Below are 19,630 nucleotides of genomic sequence, written 5' to 3' on the forward strand. Positions count from 1 at the left end.
GCAGTCACTTTAAGCTACGGATAAAATAAATGTAGATAATATTAATAATATATGTTTTTTTCATTAAAAATTTATAAATGATTGAAGAAATGTATAAAAAACTCTGAATTCAAATAAATGACACTATTAATTGAATTCATTCATTATGCTATTCAATTCAATATCAGCTGATTGTCGGGCAGAGGTGTCAGCACATTGGTTATGTTGCGATCGGGCTACTGATCAGTACAGCTCTGAAAGCTTCTATTTGTTTCAATAGCGCGTCAGTCGACCGATGGAAGGGATGCGCACGAGCTCGACCGATGGTCTTCGTACGCTGTATAAAACGCATGGTCCTGACCGTGCGCATGCGTGCCGTCAGTCCTGCTCTGTACGGATACATGGAATATCTATGGAAAAGACAAGCGCGACTGATGTACGCACTGACGGTCGGTCGAGCTCTGTAACCGGCCTTACATTCGGCAAGACGAACGCGAGCCGCTCGTGTTAGAAATTTGGCAAGCGACTCGGCGAGAGTGAAGCGCCGGCATTACACCGATTTGGAAGCTATATCAAATAAAGTTCCAGTTGCTCAAAAGCCTGTTAAGTTTTAATCATGATAGGATGCTACAAGAACTAATCGGAGAATCCTTCTTTTCGAAAAAGTCTCCACTGATTGATTCTCGAGGCATTCAATCATGATTGAAATTCAACAGGCTTTTGTGCAACCTGACCAAAGTATAGTTGTTGTTGTTATAGTGAGGTCCACGTTTTAATGGAAGTGAAGAAAAATAGGAGAAGAGCGTTGCCGATTCTCTGCCTTGCCACTGCCTTCTATAGAGGATAGCTGATACCGGTATATCTGATTTAATTTGAACAATGAATAGAATATATTCTATTCAGAATTTAATAATATTCATCCAGTTCCGTGATAATCTTCCTATCTAATCAGTGGCGGCGTGTCCATGAGAGCACAAGAGCACGTGAACCCCCTATGAAATTGCTACAATAAATTAAAGTTCAAATCAATAGAAAATTGAAGTAATAGTAATACTCAAATTTCTTGTAATATTAAAACAATAAGGAGCGCACCAAGCAAGGTACACGCATTGAGATAATCTTTTGAATTACGCGCTACAGCAAGCAGGATCACTGCTCCAAGCGTTAGTATGGGTTCAAATGGTAGCTGGGCGAGTTCAATTCCCTCCCCGTGGGGGGTGGGAGACTATTTACATTAGCTTTACGGTGAGCTGCTTTCCAAGCAGCTCATAGCTGTGATAGTGTGCTTTGCATTGGCGCCATTGCCTTCTAGAGCCGTTTCCACTTATGAACTGTTCTAGCTGGCACTGGCTACTACTTTGTTTACTGTTTGCAGTTTCGCGTTCGCGCTACATGTGTTGTCGATTTGAGGTTAATTCTTGTTTCTTCTTTCTTGTGTTTTGAAAAGTGAGAATGGAGGGTTCAAGAAAGGTTTCAGTTAGCTATTTAAAAGAGATAGTGTTCTCTAATTTATCAATCGAGGAAAAAATATCGATTAAGGAAAGTGGTAGGCCTACACCGACAATTGATATACATCAGACTTCTACATCGAAATTCAGGACATACAAGAGAGATTTCAAAGACCAACAATATGAAAAGACATCTTGGCTGTGTGGTTGTGAAGAAACTAACAAACTTTATTGTTTTCTGTGCTTGTTGCTTGCTCGCGAAAAAGGCGATCCAGCATGGATTAAGAACGGTGTGTGTGATTTAGCTCATTTGACTCAAAAAATTAAAAAGCATGAAAACTCACATGCGCATATTAGTGCTTCATTGGATTTCAATTTACTTGGTAAAATTGATGTTCGTCAACAGCTTGATAGTGCTTATCGTTTGAGCATCAGAAAACATAATGAGCAAGTCACCAAAAATAGGTATGTGCTTTCCAAACTTAAAGACTGCATTAAATTTTGTGGTGCATTTCAGTTAGCTCTTAGGGGTCATCGAGAGGACGACAATGCTTTAAATCCGGGAATTTTCAAAGGCCTTGTGAATTTTACTGCAGAGCTTGATTCGGCTTTGAAAGAACATTTAAATAGTGCTACAGTTTTCAAAGGCACCTCCAAAGACATTCAAAATGAATTGCTGGACTGCATGCTTTCTGTGTGCCAGAAAATATCAAACAGGAGATTAAAAATGCTCATATGTTTCTCTAATAGCAGATGAGACAACTGACATTTCGTCTGCATTTCGTTAGTTTTTTTAGTTTTCGGTATATTTTATCAATGGTCAACCAGTAGAGAGATTTTGGAAGTTCGATAATCCTGAGGGTCATGATTCACAATCGATTGCAAAATGTATTTTTTCAAGTTTGATACTGTCATAACAATTCCAGAAAAACTCATTTCTCAAAGTTATGATGGTGCGAATGTGATGAGTGGACAACATGCTGGTGTGCAGACAATTGTGCAACAAACCTATAAGCATGCTTTTTTTGTGCATTGCTATGCACATCAACTCAATTTAATTGTACACAAGCAGCGAGTCAAAATCAAGATGTAAGAATTTTTTTCTCAGATTTGAGTGATATTACTAATTTTTTCAAATTCTCCTCAAAAATAGATGTTTTAGACAGAGTAGTCGGCAAACGTGTACCTAGGGCGTCAGCAACAAGGTGGAATTTTAAAAGTAGAACTGTGAATACAGTTTTTGAATATAGAGAAGAGCTAATCGAGTGTATGGAGGAGATTCAATCCACATCAAAACAACCTTCTAGTATTATAAAAGCAGGTGCTATTGCTCGTCTTCTCAAAGATAATAGATTCATTTTTTGGCTCTCGGTTTTTCACAGGCTAATGCCTGCCTCTGTTGACATTTTATATAATCAGCTGCAAACATTAAGACAGATGCTATGAAAATCAAATCAAATGTTGAACATTTTATCAAAGCTGTGAAGAGGAAAGAACTAAAATGAATGATTTGATGAGATGGTAGCAGACTGTGCAGGAAGTGTGCCCAACGTTCAAGGCGCGAAGAGGACACCTACCTCAGTAGAACAGTGGCTGCCAAGGAAACCTTGACATCATCACCACTCAAATCAAACCCTTTCTCATTCACAACATTCTATTCAGCAATCTGTTTATTGGACTCACAAAAATTTGAACATTTCAATAAGGATTTCCCAGATACCTTGCTTGAAGATCTGTTAAGGTTTACTCATTTCTTGAGAAAAATCGCCTAAAAACAGAACTTGAAATAATTTTTAGAAGAGTAGACTTCAGAAATTTGCTTGGTGCTGTCAGTTTGCTACAATTTTTCTTTGAAAATAACTTAACTTCGTCATTTTCCGAAACCTATAAACTTTTGTTGATAATTTCAACCATCCCAATGACAACAGCTGAAGCTGAGAGGTGTTTTTCTACACTAAAACGAATCAAGACGTTTTTGCACTCCACAATGAACCAGGACAGGCTATCAGCATTAGCAATGCTGACTATTGAGAAGGAAATGATAGCAAATATCATTAACTTCAATGAGAAGGTGATCGATGTTTTCGCAGCAAGGAAGGAGAGGAGGATGGATTTTATTTTCAAAAAATGCTCTGTAAATGCCAACTAGAAGGAGGGTGAGTGTTAACAAAGTCTCTAAAAGCATGTTAATCCTTATTTCTTTGATTGGAAATTATCTTACATCGAGGAAAAATTATTGCTGTTTTCTGTATAATTTATGATTTGTACATGAATTATTCAATGGGAGTATGGGAGTACTTCTTCTAGGTTGAGAATCCTGAGTATATCTAAATACTTATTATTATTAAACGAAAATCCAAATTATTATATAGGTACTTAATATAATACAACCCATTAGAATATTTTGTTACCTACGTAATAATATGATAGGCCTAGTACTCTTCTAGGAATAAAAAATTACATTCTACTACGTGAAACGAACAAAATTCACTTGAAACATGGGGTTTAACAAATTATTAAAGATCTAGATCTTGTTGCTCATGTTAAATGTGAACCCCCCATTAGTATTTGCACGAGCCGCCACTGTATCTAATGAAAATAAATTTGTTTCAATCAAAAATATTATAATTTCTTCAGCATTATTTAGTTCATTTGATTATTTTTAATCTCCTATTAAATTAGTTTTTTCGAATGTGAGAATATTGATACTGATGGACACGCATAATAATACCATGACTGCAAAACAAAATATTGAAACCTAAGACCTTAAGGCTGCGATTAGACCAAATTTATCAACAAAATGTTAATAACTCAATCCTTATAGATTATATTAGATTGAACATAACTTATCATACACATGATGAACATGTGTGTTTGTCAACTTGCGTTCAATCTAATAGAATCTATAAGGATTAAGTTATTGACATTTTGTTAATAACTTTGGTTTAAACCCAGCTTGAAGATGCATACCTCTTCAAGGTCTTTGATTGAAATTATAGACCTTATGGAAATACAGCAATAGACTGGCTTCTCCACACATCTGTGTAATCACTTGTCAGCTGATTCATGATGAATAATTCTATAGTCTGATTTTTACTCTAATATTGGCGTATGAAGGAGGCTCCTTTTTCCTTTTATATAATCCTTGAAATGCAAAATTTCCAAAACCTTGTATATACGTCGACGCGCAATTTAAGAAGGAACATACCTGTCAAATTTCATGAAAATCTATTACCGCGTTTCGCCGTAAATGCGCAACATAAAAACATATAAACATCTAAACATTAAGAGAAATGCCAAACCGTCGACTTGAATCTTAGACCTCACTTCGTTCGGTCACTGAACAGTCTAGTATAACAAACTGATATCGTCACATAGCTTCACGAAAATGAATTACATGACTCACGTAAAAGAACTATGTACTATCAGCTTTAGTTGACCGTGAAATTTGGAACATAAACTATCCATACCATGGGATATACTACCTGATATCTATGCTTGTAGCCTTTAGTATTTCATTGGCGAATTTCTTACCTGACATACCGCTCCAACAACCGCCTGAGTATGGGGTTAGTGGGGAAGACAGCCAGCGGTAGTCCCACCTGGAACTCTGTGAAATCGGCGGCCGAGTCCCACGTCTGTCCCACGATGCGGTCGATGATCGGCTGATACCTGCACAGGTCCTCCTTGAGACGAACCATGACCTCACCCCACACGTAACCGCCAACCGAGAAGCCGTGAACCACTATCGGCCAGCAGCTCTTGTTCTCATCCAGGAAGTTCACTACGTCTTCTGCTATCACCTGGCAACACAACACGAAATATAAATTCGATATAAATACAATCATAACATTGATTAAAGCCCAAGGTCAGCCACCAATATGTTTCGCCAAACAAGCAAACGCACTATCAAGGGAATTTTATCCTCTATAAGCCCTGAAGTCTCAAATTTGTGTTAATTGATTAAAAAATGCCTTTAACTCTGGAGAGAGGATGAATTTCTTGAAATCTTCGGCTTCTTTAAACATAATTAATTAATTCCAAAACTATTTGATTTAATGCACGTGAAAGAAAGAGTCCTGGTCCACAATTTGTAACCAAATTCAATTCTCTATCATCAAGGGCTTCCGAGTTGGATGGCATTGAGAACAGAAAAAACATTTTTAATAATAGTTTTCCCAAAAACACCTGTTTGTGGTACTTTTACTCAAATGAGCTAAAACGAGCTACCTCGGAAAACGTAAATTGTGCAGATTAACTGGACATCATTAAGATTAGGCTATAAGACACGAAAAAATTTTGACTTATTAAATTTTGACTCATCATTAACTTATCAATTTTGACTGAAGACCTTCATCATTTTGAAGGTCTTGAAACGAGCTTTGACTTTTATACGAAACATATTTCTCGAAAAACTGAAGCGTGAACTTTTATTAGACAATTATGAGTTGAAAATTTTCTGGCTTTGTATGGGGATAACTTCCTGAACAATAGATATACGATTAAGTGTTATATGAAATTAATTGTGGATCTATGTCTCTTTATTAAACGATTAAATCAAAGTCAGATCGATATCTTTTGGTAAACATGTGGTACTTTTCTGTGAGTTGTGTAATTCTGAATTATTAAATAAATAAATAATATCTTGATTTGGAGCTGAGATGTACTTGATTCACGAAACCATTGTAGTTTTGAACTTCAGGGGTCCTGGGGAGGGGGTGCTAGCAAGCGGTGTGACGATGGAGACTCTTCGGGTCCAGGCTATGTACTTTGTTTACTAAAACCCTGTACAAATATTCAGCTTTCCCTAATTTGTTGCGCAAATCCCTATTTTCTGTCTACATTAACTGGGCTATTAAAACGAGCTGCTAGTCACTAGATTCTACTTTTTATTCAATCGACCTCATACCTGACTACCCTTGACAGGCCACAACAGCTGCCAAGGTGTGCAGTTGACAGTCAAAACATCGTAGCCGCGCTTCAGGTAGATGTCGGTGTACTTGGCCAGGTGCTTTGGCGACGCCATCATCCAGGCGAGCACCACGGCAAGTGGTCGCGGTGTGTCGGTCACCAGCTGCGGGCCCACTTTGCCGCGACCCAACTTGACGCAGTCCGCGCTGATCAGGTCCACGCTCTTCGAGATTGGGTGCCGAGAGTAGCTGCGTCGGTCCATTGCGGTTGTCACCAACAGCTGTTGGATCTGAAACAAATTTATTAATAAACAATATTAATACTCTGATAGATAAAAATATAACAAGACATATAGTTAAAGAGAATAAAGTTTCTATAGTGAGGTCCTCGGACTTCGGGGTGATTTACAGCATTTAATTGGGATTTTCGTTTAATAATAATTATCAATAATTGTATTGGTATAGTCGAACTGAAGATGGCAACATCGGCGTTGAAACATGTATGTCACTTTTCTATAAATTCGTGATATTTTCAGACAAAATTCTAGCCTTTCATTATGGATGAATATCACTACATCTTACCAAAAACAATATCAGAGTAAAAATATAAATCTCAGTACCCTTTTAGATTATTTTGTCATATGTTTCGGACATTAATGCCATTTTCAAGTGATTTATTTATATTAAAAGTAGTCCTAAAGAGAAAAAGACAGTATCAGATCTATCTGTTTTGTATAATGACAGACAAGGATAGCAGAACAATGTTAATCAGGTGCTGATATAATAAAGCACATCTCATTATTTCGAGGTTTCTATAAATACCACAGAATAATCCTGCAATGTTATAAATGATCAGAATAATATTATAAATAAGCAGGTGTTTTGATGAAGATTTCACCTCATCTACACTAGTAGTTCTGTGAACAGTAGACCTCACGCAGTATTCTCATCCACAAGTACCTGATTGAAACTATAGACCTTATGGAAATGCTGCAATAGACTGGCTTCTCCACAAATCTGTGTAATCACTGGTCAGCTGATTTATGATGAATAATTCTAAAGTCTGATTTTTACTCTAATATTAGCGTATGAAGGAGGCTCCTTTTTCCTTTTATATTATCCTTGAAATGCAAAATTTCCAAAAACCGTGTATATACGTCGACGCGCAATTAGAAAAGGAACATACCTGTCAAATTTCATGAAAATCTATTACCGCGTTTCGCCGTAAATGCGTAACATATAAACGTTGAGAAATGCCAAACCATCGACTTGAATCTTAGACCTCACTTCGCTCGGTCAATAAATCACTATATTAAGGAATGTGCTATTGAGTATTGAAAATGATAATGCCAGATCATGTTAGTTCAAAACAATTCATGTTAGTAGATAAGAATATGATTCAATAGGAAATAGTTCATGTAATAATGAAAATTATTAGCTATATTAACTCATATTACTTGGATAATTAATAGCGAAAACAATTTTTTTGTAAAATACTAACACTAACGAACCTTGTTTCAACAACACAACGATTTTGTGATTTTGGTTTTGGATTTTCTATCCAAAAAATAAATCCACTTCACTTCAATACGTCTAAGCACACTATGAATCAAGTACAGTTCAGTTCAAACATTTTATACACACTTCCCTACGGAACCACTGATAATCAATGATAGAATTGAAATTAATTGCAAATCACAGAGAATTTAATTGCAAAGCGCGTATTGCAAAAATCCAATGAATTGAACTAAATTTGCCACTACTTAATGAACTTTAAAACTGAAGCAATAACTATTGAGGAGTGGATAGAACATGAGTTGTAGAACAATACGAAACGCTATTGGTGGAATGAGGGGTCGAACTATTCAATTAGATACCTAATAATTAACATTCACTTTCACTCGCAAATTGACGTTACTGCTCACTCTGGTGAGAAATTTCGGTACTAGGTTTAAGGAAACGTCATTCTTGAATTTATTAACAAGTTGCACAAAAGTCTGTTAACTTCTAATCCCGATTAAATGCGACGAGAACCAATCAGAGAATCCATCTATACAGAAAAACTTTCTCTGATTGGTTCTCGTAGAATTTAATCATGATTAAAATTGAAGAGGCTTTTGTGCAACCGGGCCTTAGTGGAGTTTTATATGTCATTAATTCCACTAACATAATTCAATAGATTTAAGATTACATATTTAATACCACAGATTTGAGATTTGATTTGTTTATTTAGTCTATGCTATTTCTCACTTTTCCCAAGTAACAGAATGCAATGCTCTTTATTAAGAAAGAACCTTCTAGACAAAGACTAAATGTGTTTTTGCTGAGGATGATGCCCTCATGAGCTACAGGCTTGTGCGTGAGTAATGAAACTGATTATGAAAGGTGTGTGGACCTACAGCTCTATAGTGAGGTCCTCGATATAATGGCAGTATTTTATTAACGTTGGTGTTGCTATCCTTGTCTATCATTCGACAAAGAAGATAGCGCTATCATTCTCTAGCTCCGCAAAGTTTCCATATCTTATTTCAAAAATGTAGAAATATAATTGATTAACAGAATATTCAATCGCAATATGGAAATATATTATTGAAAAATATATATATTCTTGGCGAAAAAAATATAATTGATTATTTTGAACAAGTATGAACAGTTAGTATTACATCAAATATAATATTAACATGAGTATAATTTCTGGATTTAAGTGAAATTTTTAATATTTTTTGTGATTTTGAAGGAAGAATTTTGTTTGGATTTGTATTTTAAAATAAATTAATCAGATAAATTCAAAATTGTAGTAGATATATTTTTTGGACTCAAAATAGTGTGTGAATTGAGTTATCATTTACCTAACCTGACTGTGTATTCCAAATTAAGGTTTAGAACAGTTTTGCGCGAATGCCTGTTGTTTTTACCTCAATTGTATTTATTTATTTATCTATTTATTCGTTGATATAATTACAAATCATATGAATATGATCGGGATAGAACAACAGGCATAGCCCAAAACTATTCTATTCCCAAATTTTGATAAATCATGAAATGTCCGAAAAAATACGTTATGTTCTTACTGAGGAAATTTAAAGTTCAAAGTTCTGTCCAAGAATATATATTAGCTAGAAATTTTGAATTTAGAATTATTAAAATACCAAATTATAGTCAAATTTTGCACTTAATATCACCGCACTTTGAATAAATTAAGTTATTTCAGAAAATTTTGAAGCCAAAAATATACACACAACTTTCAACTGAATAAATAAATAAAAAAATAATTATATAAATATTTCTATATGAATGAATAAATACTAAATAAAATGCCGGTATCAGCTATCCTCTACAGAAGGCAGTAGCGAGGCAGAGAATCGGCAACGCTGTTCCTTTTATCTTTCTCCACGTGGACCTAACTATACTCTCCAATTAAAAATATTTGTGCTGAGTTTCGAGGTCACTTTCTTAAGTGAATAGACTATTAAGCATATAGATTAAATAAGTTTCATTGACAATAGGCCTTAACCTTCAATAAATGTATTCAGATTCAATATTTTGGGACCGTTCTAACAAGGAATCATTGTTGATTCAATCAACAAAAAACCTCTATTAAAAATGAAAGTGGATTTCGTTTTCATACTAATCAAAATGCGTCTACCACAGTGCGTAATAGTATTGACACATTTCTGTTCAATTGACAAATCAAATCCAATAATGATTGTCGGTAAAATACAACTCAATGAATATGTATGAATCGATATTATGCAAATACTCGATCGAACGGTCCCTTAGTATTGTCTAGTAGCAGCTATAACTAAACTTTGCCATTTTCTTCTTCAAACTGGTTATTGTCGTCTGTATACTTGCACACAGATTGAAAAATTAAGCACTTTTTATTTAGTCAGATGTATTGTACTTGGGGGAAAAAATTAACATGGTTTTTGTATTGTAAGACTTTGAATAAAGTGTGTTAGCTTGGTGATACAGTTATACGTTGCATTAGCACTGTCTTTGTCTTTGAATGAATTTTCATTCAGTTTTGAAGTGAATGTAAGTGTGTGATCACATTGGATGAAAGAAATTTGAAATTTGAAATTTGAAATTTATTGCCAAAACAAAATTACAATATTACAATATATTAAGTTACAAAGTGTTAAACAAATAAGCAAAACTTAAACTTAATTATTAGATCAAAACTTGTCAAGACTTCGTAAAGACTTTTTATTTCTTTCAATATTTGTAAAAAATATTGCATTCTCAATTGTTTACTTGCAGTTATGGGATATTATCCTTGTGCTCTCATAAGTATCTCGAAATAAACAAATAAATATACAGAGTGGGTGAAAAGTCCGAGAACAGCTCAATATCTCATACACAAAGGTTATTTGACGGTGGGAGTGATTGGGGATCCTACTCAAATTGAAAATACTACTTTACTATGACTTCAAAAATATGTTCCGCCATCTTGGATCCACCAGATTTTTGAAGTCATAGTAAAGTAGTATTTTTATTTTAAGTAGGATCCCCAATCACTCCCACCGTCAAATAACCTTTGTGTATGAGATATTGAGCCGTTCTCGTACTTTTCACCCACCCTGTATGTGCAAGTGCACGCTTGGTCATGCATGACCAAGATGAATTGAGATGAAGTTTATAAAAGAATGAAAATATGAAATACACTCCCAACTCACATTAGAGAAATTGAGTGCTTGAAAGAGGTCAAAAGAACACTTAGAGAATTCTCCATTGAATTATGTCTAATACTCAATGCACTCCCAACTGACATTGGAGAAATTGAGTGCTTGAAGGAGATCAAAAGAACACTTTATTGGGAATTCTTTATTGAATTATGTCTAATATTCAATGCTGAGGCGGTGGGGGTGGTTTAAAGGTACCATTTTCTGGTTTCTTGCATGAAACTAGGAAACTATATATCCTAAGGACTTGACTGTCATATAACAAATACACTCCCAACTCACATTAGAGAAATTTAGGGCTCAAAGGAGTTCAAAAGAACACTTGGAGAATTCCTTAATGAATATGTTGCAATAACAGTGAATTGAAATTAACAAAGAAGAAGATAAGATGATGCAAAGAATGTGAACATGAAAAACAACTCTAATTCCATAGAATTACTGGTACCCTTTTAGTTGTATTTTCATATACAACTCTAAAGTACAACTGAGAGGGCAATAGCCTAGAGAAAGGATAGCATAAGAAGATAACATATAATCTACTCTTTATAAAAACACTTCACTCACATGGTCTACTTTTAAACAAATAAATAAAACAATATAAAATCTTGTAGCACCCTTTATTAAAACCTTTTAAAAAACTTTAAAATAGTTCAACGTTTCGACCCTAACTTAGGTCATAAAATAAAGGGTACAAGATAAAATAAGGTCACAAAAATTAAAGGGTAAAGATGTTATATTGTTTTTATTTATTCAATCAACTCTTTTTATTCAGTATGGATAACAACCACAATACCACATTCGTAACTACTCAGATTACATACTTATTTCATTGTACCATAGGAAAAATATAGCATAAGAAGATATGCCATGGTATAGGGCGTTTATGTTCCAAATTTCACTGTAAGTAAACTCAAGCCGATAGTCCTAGTAGTTCTTTATCGTAAAGCTATGTGATGCTGGTAGTCTCTCATACTACGGTCAAGTGCTGAAGGGGAGGGTATCCTCGATACCCTCCCTCTCTGAGAATGGACTTCTTAAGGTCCAAACTTCACCGTTTCATGTGAAAACATTACAGTGGTACTTCAACTTTCGTATATTTCATTATTTTTCTAGCTCAATATTATAGTAGAACTCTTTAGTTTAATATGATTCACCATGTCATTTACTGCTACTGGTATTTATTTATAACGCTAGAACGTAAGTTGAATTTTGTTTTGTTGAACACATGAATAAAGGAGTCTGAATCTGAATACTGAACCGTTCTTACATTTCTTACTCCCCTGCCAATAATAGGCAGTAGTCGATTTGAGTTTACAAAAAATCGGCTTGAAATTTAGAACATAGACGAACTATACCATGGTATATCTTCTTATGCTATCTTTTCTCTATGGTATCACCACACATTATACAGTATCAACACAAGAGTTCGATACAGTATCATCTCAACTTGATACACAACACAAAAGTTTGATACAACACTTCCAAACTTTGAATGAATTCTACAAACCATGGGATATCTTCTTATGCTATCTTTTCTCTATGTTATCCATAAATGATACAGTTTTCTCATCACCATCAACATAATATGATACAGTATCATCTCAAATTGAGACAGAGCACCATAATTTGATACAAAACTTCCAAACTGAATGAATTCTACAAACCATGGGATATCTTTCTTATGCTATATTTTCTCTATGGTATCACCACACATGATACAGTATCAACACAAGAGTTTGATACTGTATCATCTCAACTTGATACACAACATAAGAATTTGATACAAAACTTCCAAACTTTGAATGAATTCTACAAACCATGGTATATCTTCTTATGCTATCTTTTCTCTATGTTATCCATAAATGATACAGTTTTCTCATCACCATCAACATAATATGATACAGTATCATCTCAAATTGAGACAGAGCACCATAATCTGATACAAAACTTCCAAACTGAATGAATTCTACAAACCATGGGATATCTTTCTTATGCTATATTTTCTCTATGGTATCACCACACATGATACAGTATCAACACAAGAGTTTGATACAGTATCATCTCAACTTGATACACAACATAAGAATTTGATACAAAACTTCCAAACTTTGAATGAATTCTACAAACCATGGGGTATTTTCTGATGCTATCTTTTGTCTATGGTACAAGTAATTCTATGCAATTAAACTTTTAGAAGCACTATTGAAATGAATGAAAAACAGCATTCAGGAAGAACAAAATTACAAAGACCAATTTCAAAAAGGACACAATTAAATCTACAAGAAATAGACAAAGTGTAAATACCAGTACAGGTTGGTAGACTTGTCGAGAGGATGTGTTCAACCTAGGAACCAGCAAGGAGATTCTACGAAATATAGACATTCTGAAGTGAAGATGCTCTGAGAATAGACAGTCTGCAGGATGTGATATTTACCCGAGAACACGATACTAGCTGAACCTGTCAAAAAATACAATAAAATTGATTAAAAATATGCAAGAATAAAACTAAAAGAAAGAGGTATACAAAAGTGAGTACACAGATCTATTTGGTTGGTAATATACTTGGATTTTTATTCATCTCATTAAATTATCACTCTTTTAATAGTTCAATTCTGTTTCTAGACAGTTTTAAAATGTATTGATAGTTCCTTCTTATGTCAATGGACCTATTTTCCTAAGGAATAATTTAATACAGTAAACTAACTCTGAAGTAGTATGGAAGGAAATAAGTGAACAATCAAAGAGTTATCAAGTGAAATGAAATAGATGTTGTCAGATCCACATAATGTATCTTTCATTTCACCTTAATATGGAGGAATTCCACAAGATCTCTGTTCATAGTGTAGAGATATCAAGTGGTTGGATATGACCGGTGGTTTATTGGTTGATAATGCAATAATTAACGCCAAAAACTATTGTAATTTAATGATTATTTTGTTTGTAAAAATATTTCTTGTATTTGGCAATAAATTCATTATTCATTCATAAATTAATCTAATAAATCTATAAAGAATAAATAAATGAGAGTCAAACAAAACTGGACGAACCGACTGAAGTGCCGCTTAAATGTTGATTCACTTGTGAAAAATAATGCGACTTCTTCAAAAATCTCACAAATTTTTCAATGATCTCATAGTTTTGAAAGATGAGAACAGCGCTTAATAAGTTTTGTAACAATGGATTTACTATAACGTCATAATCTCTCAATGATTTCATAGTTTTAAACGATGAGAACAACATTATTTAATCAGGCTTTAGTAATTAAAAACATCATTAAATGTTTCAACTGTCTTGGAACTGTAAATTGATTTATTTTGAGACAGATTCAATTTTCGTGCTTTTAAATTATTTTAGTCTACGATATTTTGTTTTTAAGCTATTTTTGTGCTTTCAAATGAGACGCAGAGCTAAAACTAAGATAGTGCTATTGCTATTCATGAGAAAGTATCAATCAATTCATGATATATTATACTGTAATTCATAAAATTCTGTAAATCATTTTAGGATGCAAGTTTTAAGGAGAATAATCTCTTGTCTCTTTTCTGTATAGGGCTACTTGTAATATAAATAGAAATAAAAATCTCAGTACCCTTTTTTGAATTATTTTATCACAACATTCATGCCATTTTCAAGTGATTTCACTTGAAAATGATTGAATCACTTTGCAAATAATTTCACTTGAAAATGACATGAATGTTGAAACATGTTGTGATAAAATAATTCAAAAAAGGTACTGAGATTTTTATTTCTATTTATAGAATAATCTCTATTTCTATAGTGGAACAAACTTTAACCTGTGTCATGATTGGTTGACTGGGAAACATAAAAATAGATCAGTTTTCTATAAAAATACTGATGTCAGTATTATACTGTGCAGTATAAAGTAAGGCCTAACCTCTATAATAGAGTATCAGGATTATAGCAGGAAAGCAAAATACTTTCTCAAAGTATTCAGTTTTTTCTCTCTCAAAGTAGCTCTGTCATACGAGTGAAACTGGTTTGAGAATATCTGTATCAAGTTTCCCCAAACTGACATCCAACAATTGAGGCATAGAATTACCTGACTAGTTACTCCACAGGATGGAAAGTGTAGAGGTAGATTATCTTCAATGACTGGCTCAAAAATATTACCGAGAAGATTTGTGCAAAATTACGAATAATTACAATTACCTTGCAATTTTGAAATTACAATTTTCCAATTCAAACTGTCAGTATTCCTTATATTATAACATCAATGCTTCCCATTCAAACAATACTGACAGTTTGAAGTGAATTACACTATAGATAGATTTTATCCTACAAATTTATCCTCACAGGGAATCTAATAATAATAATAATAATATCGAGTGACCTGGCTGGCTCAGGTCTAGTGTCAGAGTTTTCAGGTCGCAACTGATCAATTTCAGGGCCTCTGACATGACCTAACGATTCCTAAGGGAATCTAATTATGATCAAATACTCAACTAACGAGGTATCTTCAAAATGAATTATTGTCACTGTGAAATAAAATAGTTTGAATTGAAATGTATTATCATCAAACGACAGTAGATAAAATTATAAAAATGTACCGGTAGGCATGATACTCATGTGAATGAACATAAAAAACGAAATAATATACTTTAATCTTGAAAATAATTCTGATTAAGAGTGAATTAAAATTACAGTTCAATAGCATAATTTATATCTTATCAGCTTTTGCAGTTATTCACCACATATTTTCATCCTTATAAATTTTATTATATTATTGTGTATTCTGTTGGATGGAATAATGAAAATTCACATTCCGATCACGACTTCCAGATAGGAAATCGAATGCACGCTTCATGCATTTTTATGATTACAGATAAAATTAAAATAATTTAACGTCTTGTTGAAACACAAATACTATCAGAGTTTCAAAGAACTATGTTCATCTAAATACAGAGTGTTATTATCTCAATTCATTAAAATGTAAAATGGAAGTTTTTTATTATCTTATTAATGCAATATTGGGTATGTTTATCAGTGATATCTGCATGAATAAAACATAGATTTGAATTGAAATTTTATATTCAAAATCCTGTCAAGCACTGATAAATATAAATTCTTTGGAAGAGAAAATACAACTTTAGAATCTACTTCAGTAATATATTATTATTCTTATATAATAATGTAAGAATAAAAAATTGGACAAACAAAACTGGACGAACCGACTGAAGTGCCGCTTAAATGTTGATTCACTTGTGAAAAATAATGCGACTTCTTCAAAAATCTGAGTGCCCACACGGGGGGGGGGGAACAGCGTCCTTTAAAATTTGCATTGTAAAATGTAAGTAAATGTTTCCTTGATTAGCTTACATAGCCGTAACTTGCTATGTTAGTCACCTCCAATTCTATTGTAGAATAAATAAATAGAATTTACCTTGAGATTGAGAGCTCTTCAATATTCTCCATGGAATGTAGAATTAAATTAGGTTGTTTGCAGATCAATTGAGTACAAGTGATAAATCTCTAGATTCAAGTGGACAGACCACTTGAAAGTAGAGTGCTTTTAGAAGAGCTTCTTTCAAATTGAGTGCCATTCGCTTTTGAAAAAATCCCACATTCCTTACTTTACTTACATATTACCTTAGCAAAATTTTCACAAGTAAATTTATCAACTACATTCTTATAATACCGTATTGTAAGATGATTTTTTCCATCCGGATTATAAACCTCCATGTAACTTACAAATTCAGCTCCACATTTGTTTACAATCATAGACTAATTATCAAAACGCACACCTTAGTGCCGTTATGAAATGTAAACAGAAATGATTTTCAAGGACAGCGTCCTTGAGATTCTAGGGGGGACCAAAACTTAGGGGTCCCGAAAAGGATTAAAATAAGTACTGGATTATTTTTCTATATAGCGAGGGGAGGCGTTGAAAACTGATTTTTTCGGATTAGGCAGGGGTATACGTGCATGGGCTTGGGGGGTTGGATAACCCCGAGTAGGCCTACGATTAATAAGATATCAACATTATCATTTAAATGTTATTGTGTAACTATGGACAATTCTACTGAATATTTCTAAAAACAAAGTTGAATTTATTTGTGTACAATCAAATATTAAAATACCGGTGTATCGGCCAGGTTTTACATTATTATAATAATTAATGTTACAGCATCAATCCTATAACTTAGTTATGAATGACAGTCAGTGTTTAATCATTTTTTTAAATAAAATTTACTTATACCAAATCAAGCATGGTTCAAAAGGTAAATACGTAATTACTTATTTGAATATCACAGTAATAACATTCTTATAGATTATTTTGACCCGCAAGAATGATCAACAAAAGCAAAAATTGTTCCAAGTGAAATTTACCTATTGTCTGAAACTTGAATGAATCGAACAAGACATTCTCTCAAGATTTTTTCTTCCTACCTCACTATATGTGTAACTGCAATATGTTAATTTAATATCAATTACGCATAAGTTAATTTGATTTGTTTGCAGATAGAAACAAACATTGTGAAAGAGTACAGTACTTACTCGAGAACAAACTTTATAGACATCACAATCACAAAACGACGGAAGCGATTGCCGGTTCAATAACTGAGCCAAATTAATTGCACAAAAGGCTCAGAAGAAATTTAAACGGCTTTTTGCCAGCCCCCACCAAAAGTAAATACCGAACAATACACACGCCTGGTTAACTCATTCATAGGGCAAAGATCGTACTATTTTTATTTGCAGCAAGAAGAAAGAGAGGTTAAGTTCTGGCTGCTCTTGGCTGACAGTTCTTGCATTGATTGGTCACCTGATTTTCAGTACTGCCAACATGACAAAAGCCAACAGCTAACTCATTTTTATTTCAATATAAATTAAATTATTTCAAAATGAATAATTCTAAATTCTTATTAAAATAGAATCAGAGAAAGAAAGGCTCCTTTTGATTAATTTTTGATACAGGAGAAGGTTTTGTTAGTTTCTTTCACTGATTGTTTTGTTTCATAAAGAGCCATGTTTTTGGCGGCAATAGCGGCTTGTTTGAATTTCATCTCAGTATCAAGTGGGGATAATTCATTTTAATTTGTTCAAGTTTAAAAGTATAACTATTGATATGAATTGTGATAATATTCTCTCTGTATTGTTCTGATTTTCTTCCAATAATGTACAGCAGAAGTTTCACTGATTCTCCTATCATTAGGTCTAAAATTCTTCAAGAAGGTGTAGTCTAATGAAAAACACTTAATTTTTAAATCATTAATAAATGAAAACAGTACATTTTTGTGCAGTGAATTTTTATTTCCCATCAATCACCCACCTTGAATACTATGATTTCCAATGAAGTCAGCTATCTGTGCACAATGAGCTTCAAATCAGGTATTATAAGTCATAATGTACACATTGTAATGTAACACTCAACTAAACACTAGAACGTTACAAATTACACTCTATTTTTATATTCTCAACTAGTTAACACAAAGAATTGATAAGAGTAAAAAAAATGGTATTCCAACAAATTCTTTCAGATGAGCCTGGCATGGAAAGCTTTCAATGAGAACTGTCACTATTTTATCTTAATCATAATAGGTAGATAATAATGAATAAGGTATACACTCACGTTAAGAGAGTTCACTTGCTTATTCATTATCTCTCACAATTCTCTGAGCATCTAGCCTGAAGTTATTTAACCAGATTTTCCAACAATTATTTGCCTGAAATTATTCCTGTAACTGTACGGGTATTCAACAGGTTTATTAGAAGCGTCATGTTCACTAGAAATTATCCGTTATTTCACATGTTACCTCTTAGCAATTGAAGGATTAAACATGCTGAAGAAAAAGGAACTTATTAATCGATTGAAAATGCTTATGAAGAGGAAGGAAACTTATTAATTATTGGAAGATAATTAAAGGTAAACTGATATGATCATTAAGGTCCCATTTAAAAGCTCACACAAGCATCATGTACAATTAATTATACACTTATATACAATAGCTTACAATACAGCAAAATTATAGATGAATTTACATAATATAGACTATGAAAATAATTATTGAACTGTATATAATGTGTTCTCTACTTGTTTAGTTTTTTCTGTGTGGAAATTGACCTACTCCACTATGGCGTACCATGTTCTAGAGTAGGATATGATATAGAGATATGATATGAAAAAGCAATTTGTAATATAATAACTATAGATAATAATTATATTGTTATGCATCTACATAAATTGGCGGAGCTTTGGACATATCAATGTCCATTCTTCGGACTAAGAGAGAGAGATAAAGAGAGTTGAAGGGATTGAGAGAAGAGTGAATCATTGTGAGAGGAAGAGTAAGGGAGAAGAAGGATGAAGAGTGCACAAGGAAATGAGATAAGATGGAGAGAGTAGGGAAGGAAGTGAGTGAACAAGAAACATGGATATTCTAAAAGGATGGGAGAAAATGGAAGCAGAACAGAGAGAGAGAGAGAGAGAGAGAGAGAGGGAGAGTCCAATGGAATAGGAAATCAGAGATTGATCAAGAGCAATGCAACAGTAAAGATGAGGAAAGTATAAGGAAATTGGGAAATGTATAATAACTGAGAGAATATGATAGGGAGTGAGCAAGAGAACGAAAAAGAGAGACAGAGGGTG

The 19,630-nt window shown here is 33.5% G+C and overlaps 1 protein-coding gene across 2 annotated transcripts; it reads right to left on the bottom strand.

Moving 5' to 3' along the window:
- Positions 1-4,939: 4,939 nt before the first annotated feature.
- Positions 4,940-17,780, bottom strand: LOC111044668 (transmembrane protein 53). Of its 2 annotated transcripts, XM_039438734.1 has the most exons (4): positions 17,539-17,780; positions 13,327-13,480; positions 6,337-6,627; positions 4,941-5,230 (listed from the first exon to the last, which is right to left on the bottom strand). In XM_039438734.1, exons 2-4 carry the CDS (start codon positions 13,402-13,404, stop codon positions 4,958-4,960), a joined length of 642 nt encoding a protein of 213 aa, XP_039294668.1. In that variant the 5' UTR covers positions 13,405-13,480; positions 17,539-17,780; the 3' UTR covers positions 4,941-4,957. The 2 variants fall into 2 exon arrangements, with proteins under 2 accessions (XP_039294669.1, XP_039294668.1); XM_039438735.1 differs by lacking the exons at positions 13,327-13,480; positions 17,539-17,780 and adding an exon at positions 7,849-7,990 and having other exon boundaries at positions 4,940-5,230.
- Between the last annotated feature and the right edge of the window lie 1,850 nt (positions 17,781-19,630).

The sequence above is a fragment of the Nilaparvata lugens genome, chromosome 12, assembly GCF_014356525.2.
Source record: "Nilaparvata lugens isolate BPH chromosome 12, ASM1435652v1, whole genome shotgun sequence".
NCBI classification, from domain to species: Eukaryota; Metazoa; Arthropoda; class Insecta; order Hemiptera; family Delphacidae; genus Nilaparvata; species Nilaparvata lugens.

Bases quoted from the DNA above. Each gene is read 5' to 3' on its own strand.
- LOC111044668 (XM_039438734.1), bottom strand. From the start codon at position 13,404: ATGTCTATATTTCGTAGAATCTCCTTGCTGGTTCCTAGGTTGAACACA. The intron at 6,628-13,326 runs GTATTTACACTT...AATTTGTTTCAG, and splicing joins AAGTCTACCAACCTGTACTG to ATCCAACAGCTGTTGGTGAC. The intron at 5,231-6,336 runs GTATGAGGTCGA...TTGTGTTGCCAG, and splicing joins GGCCTGTCAAGGGTAGTCAG to GTGATAGCAGAAGACGTAGT.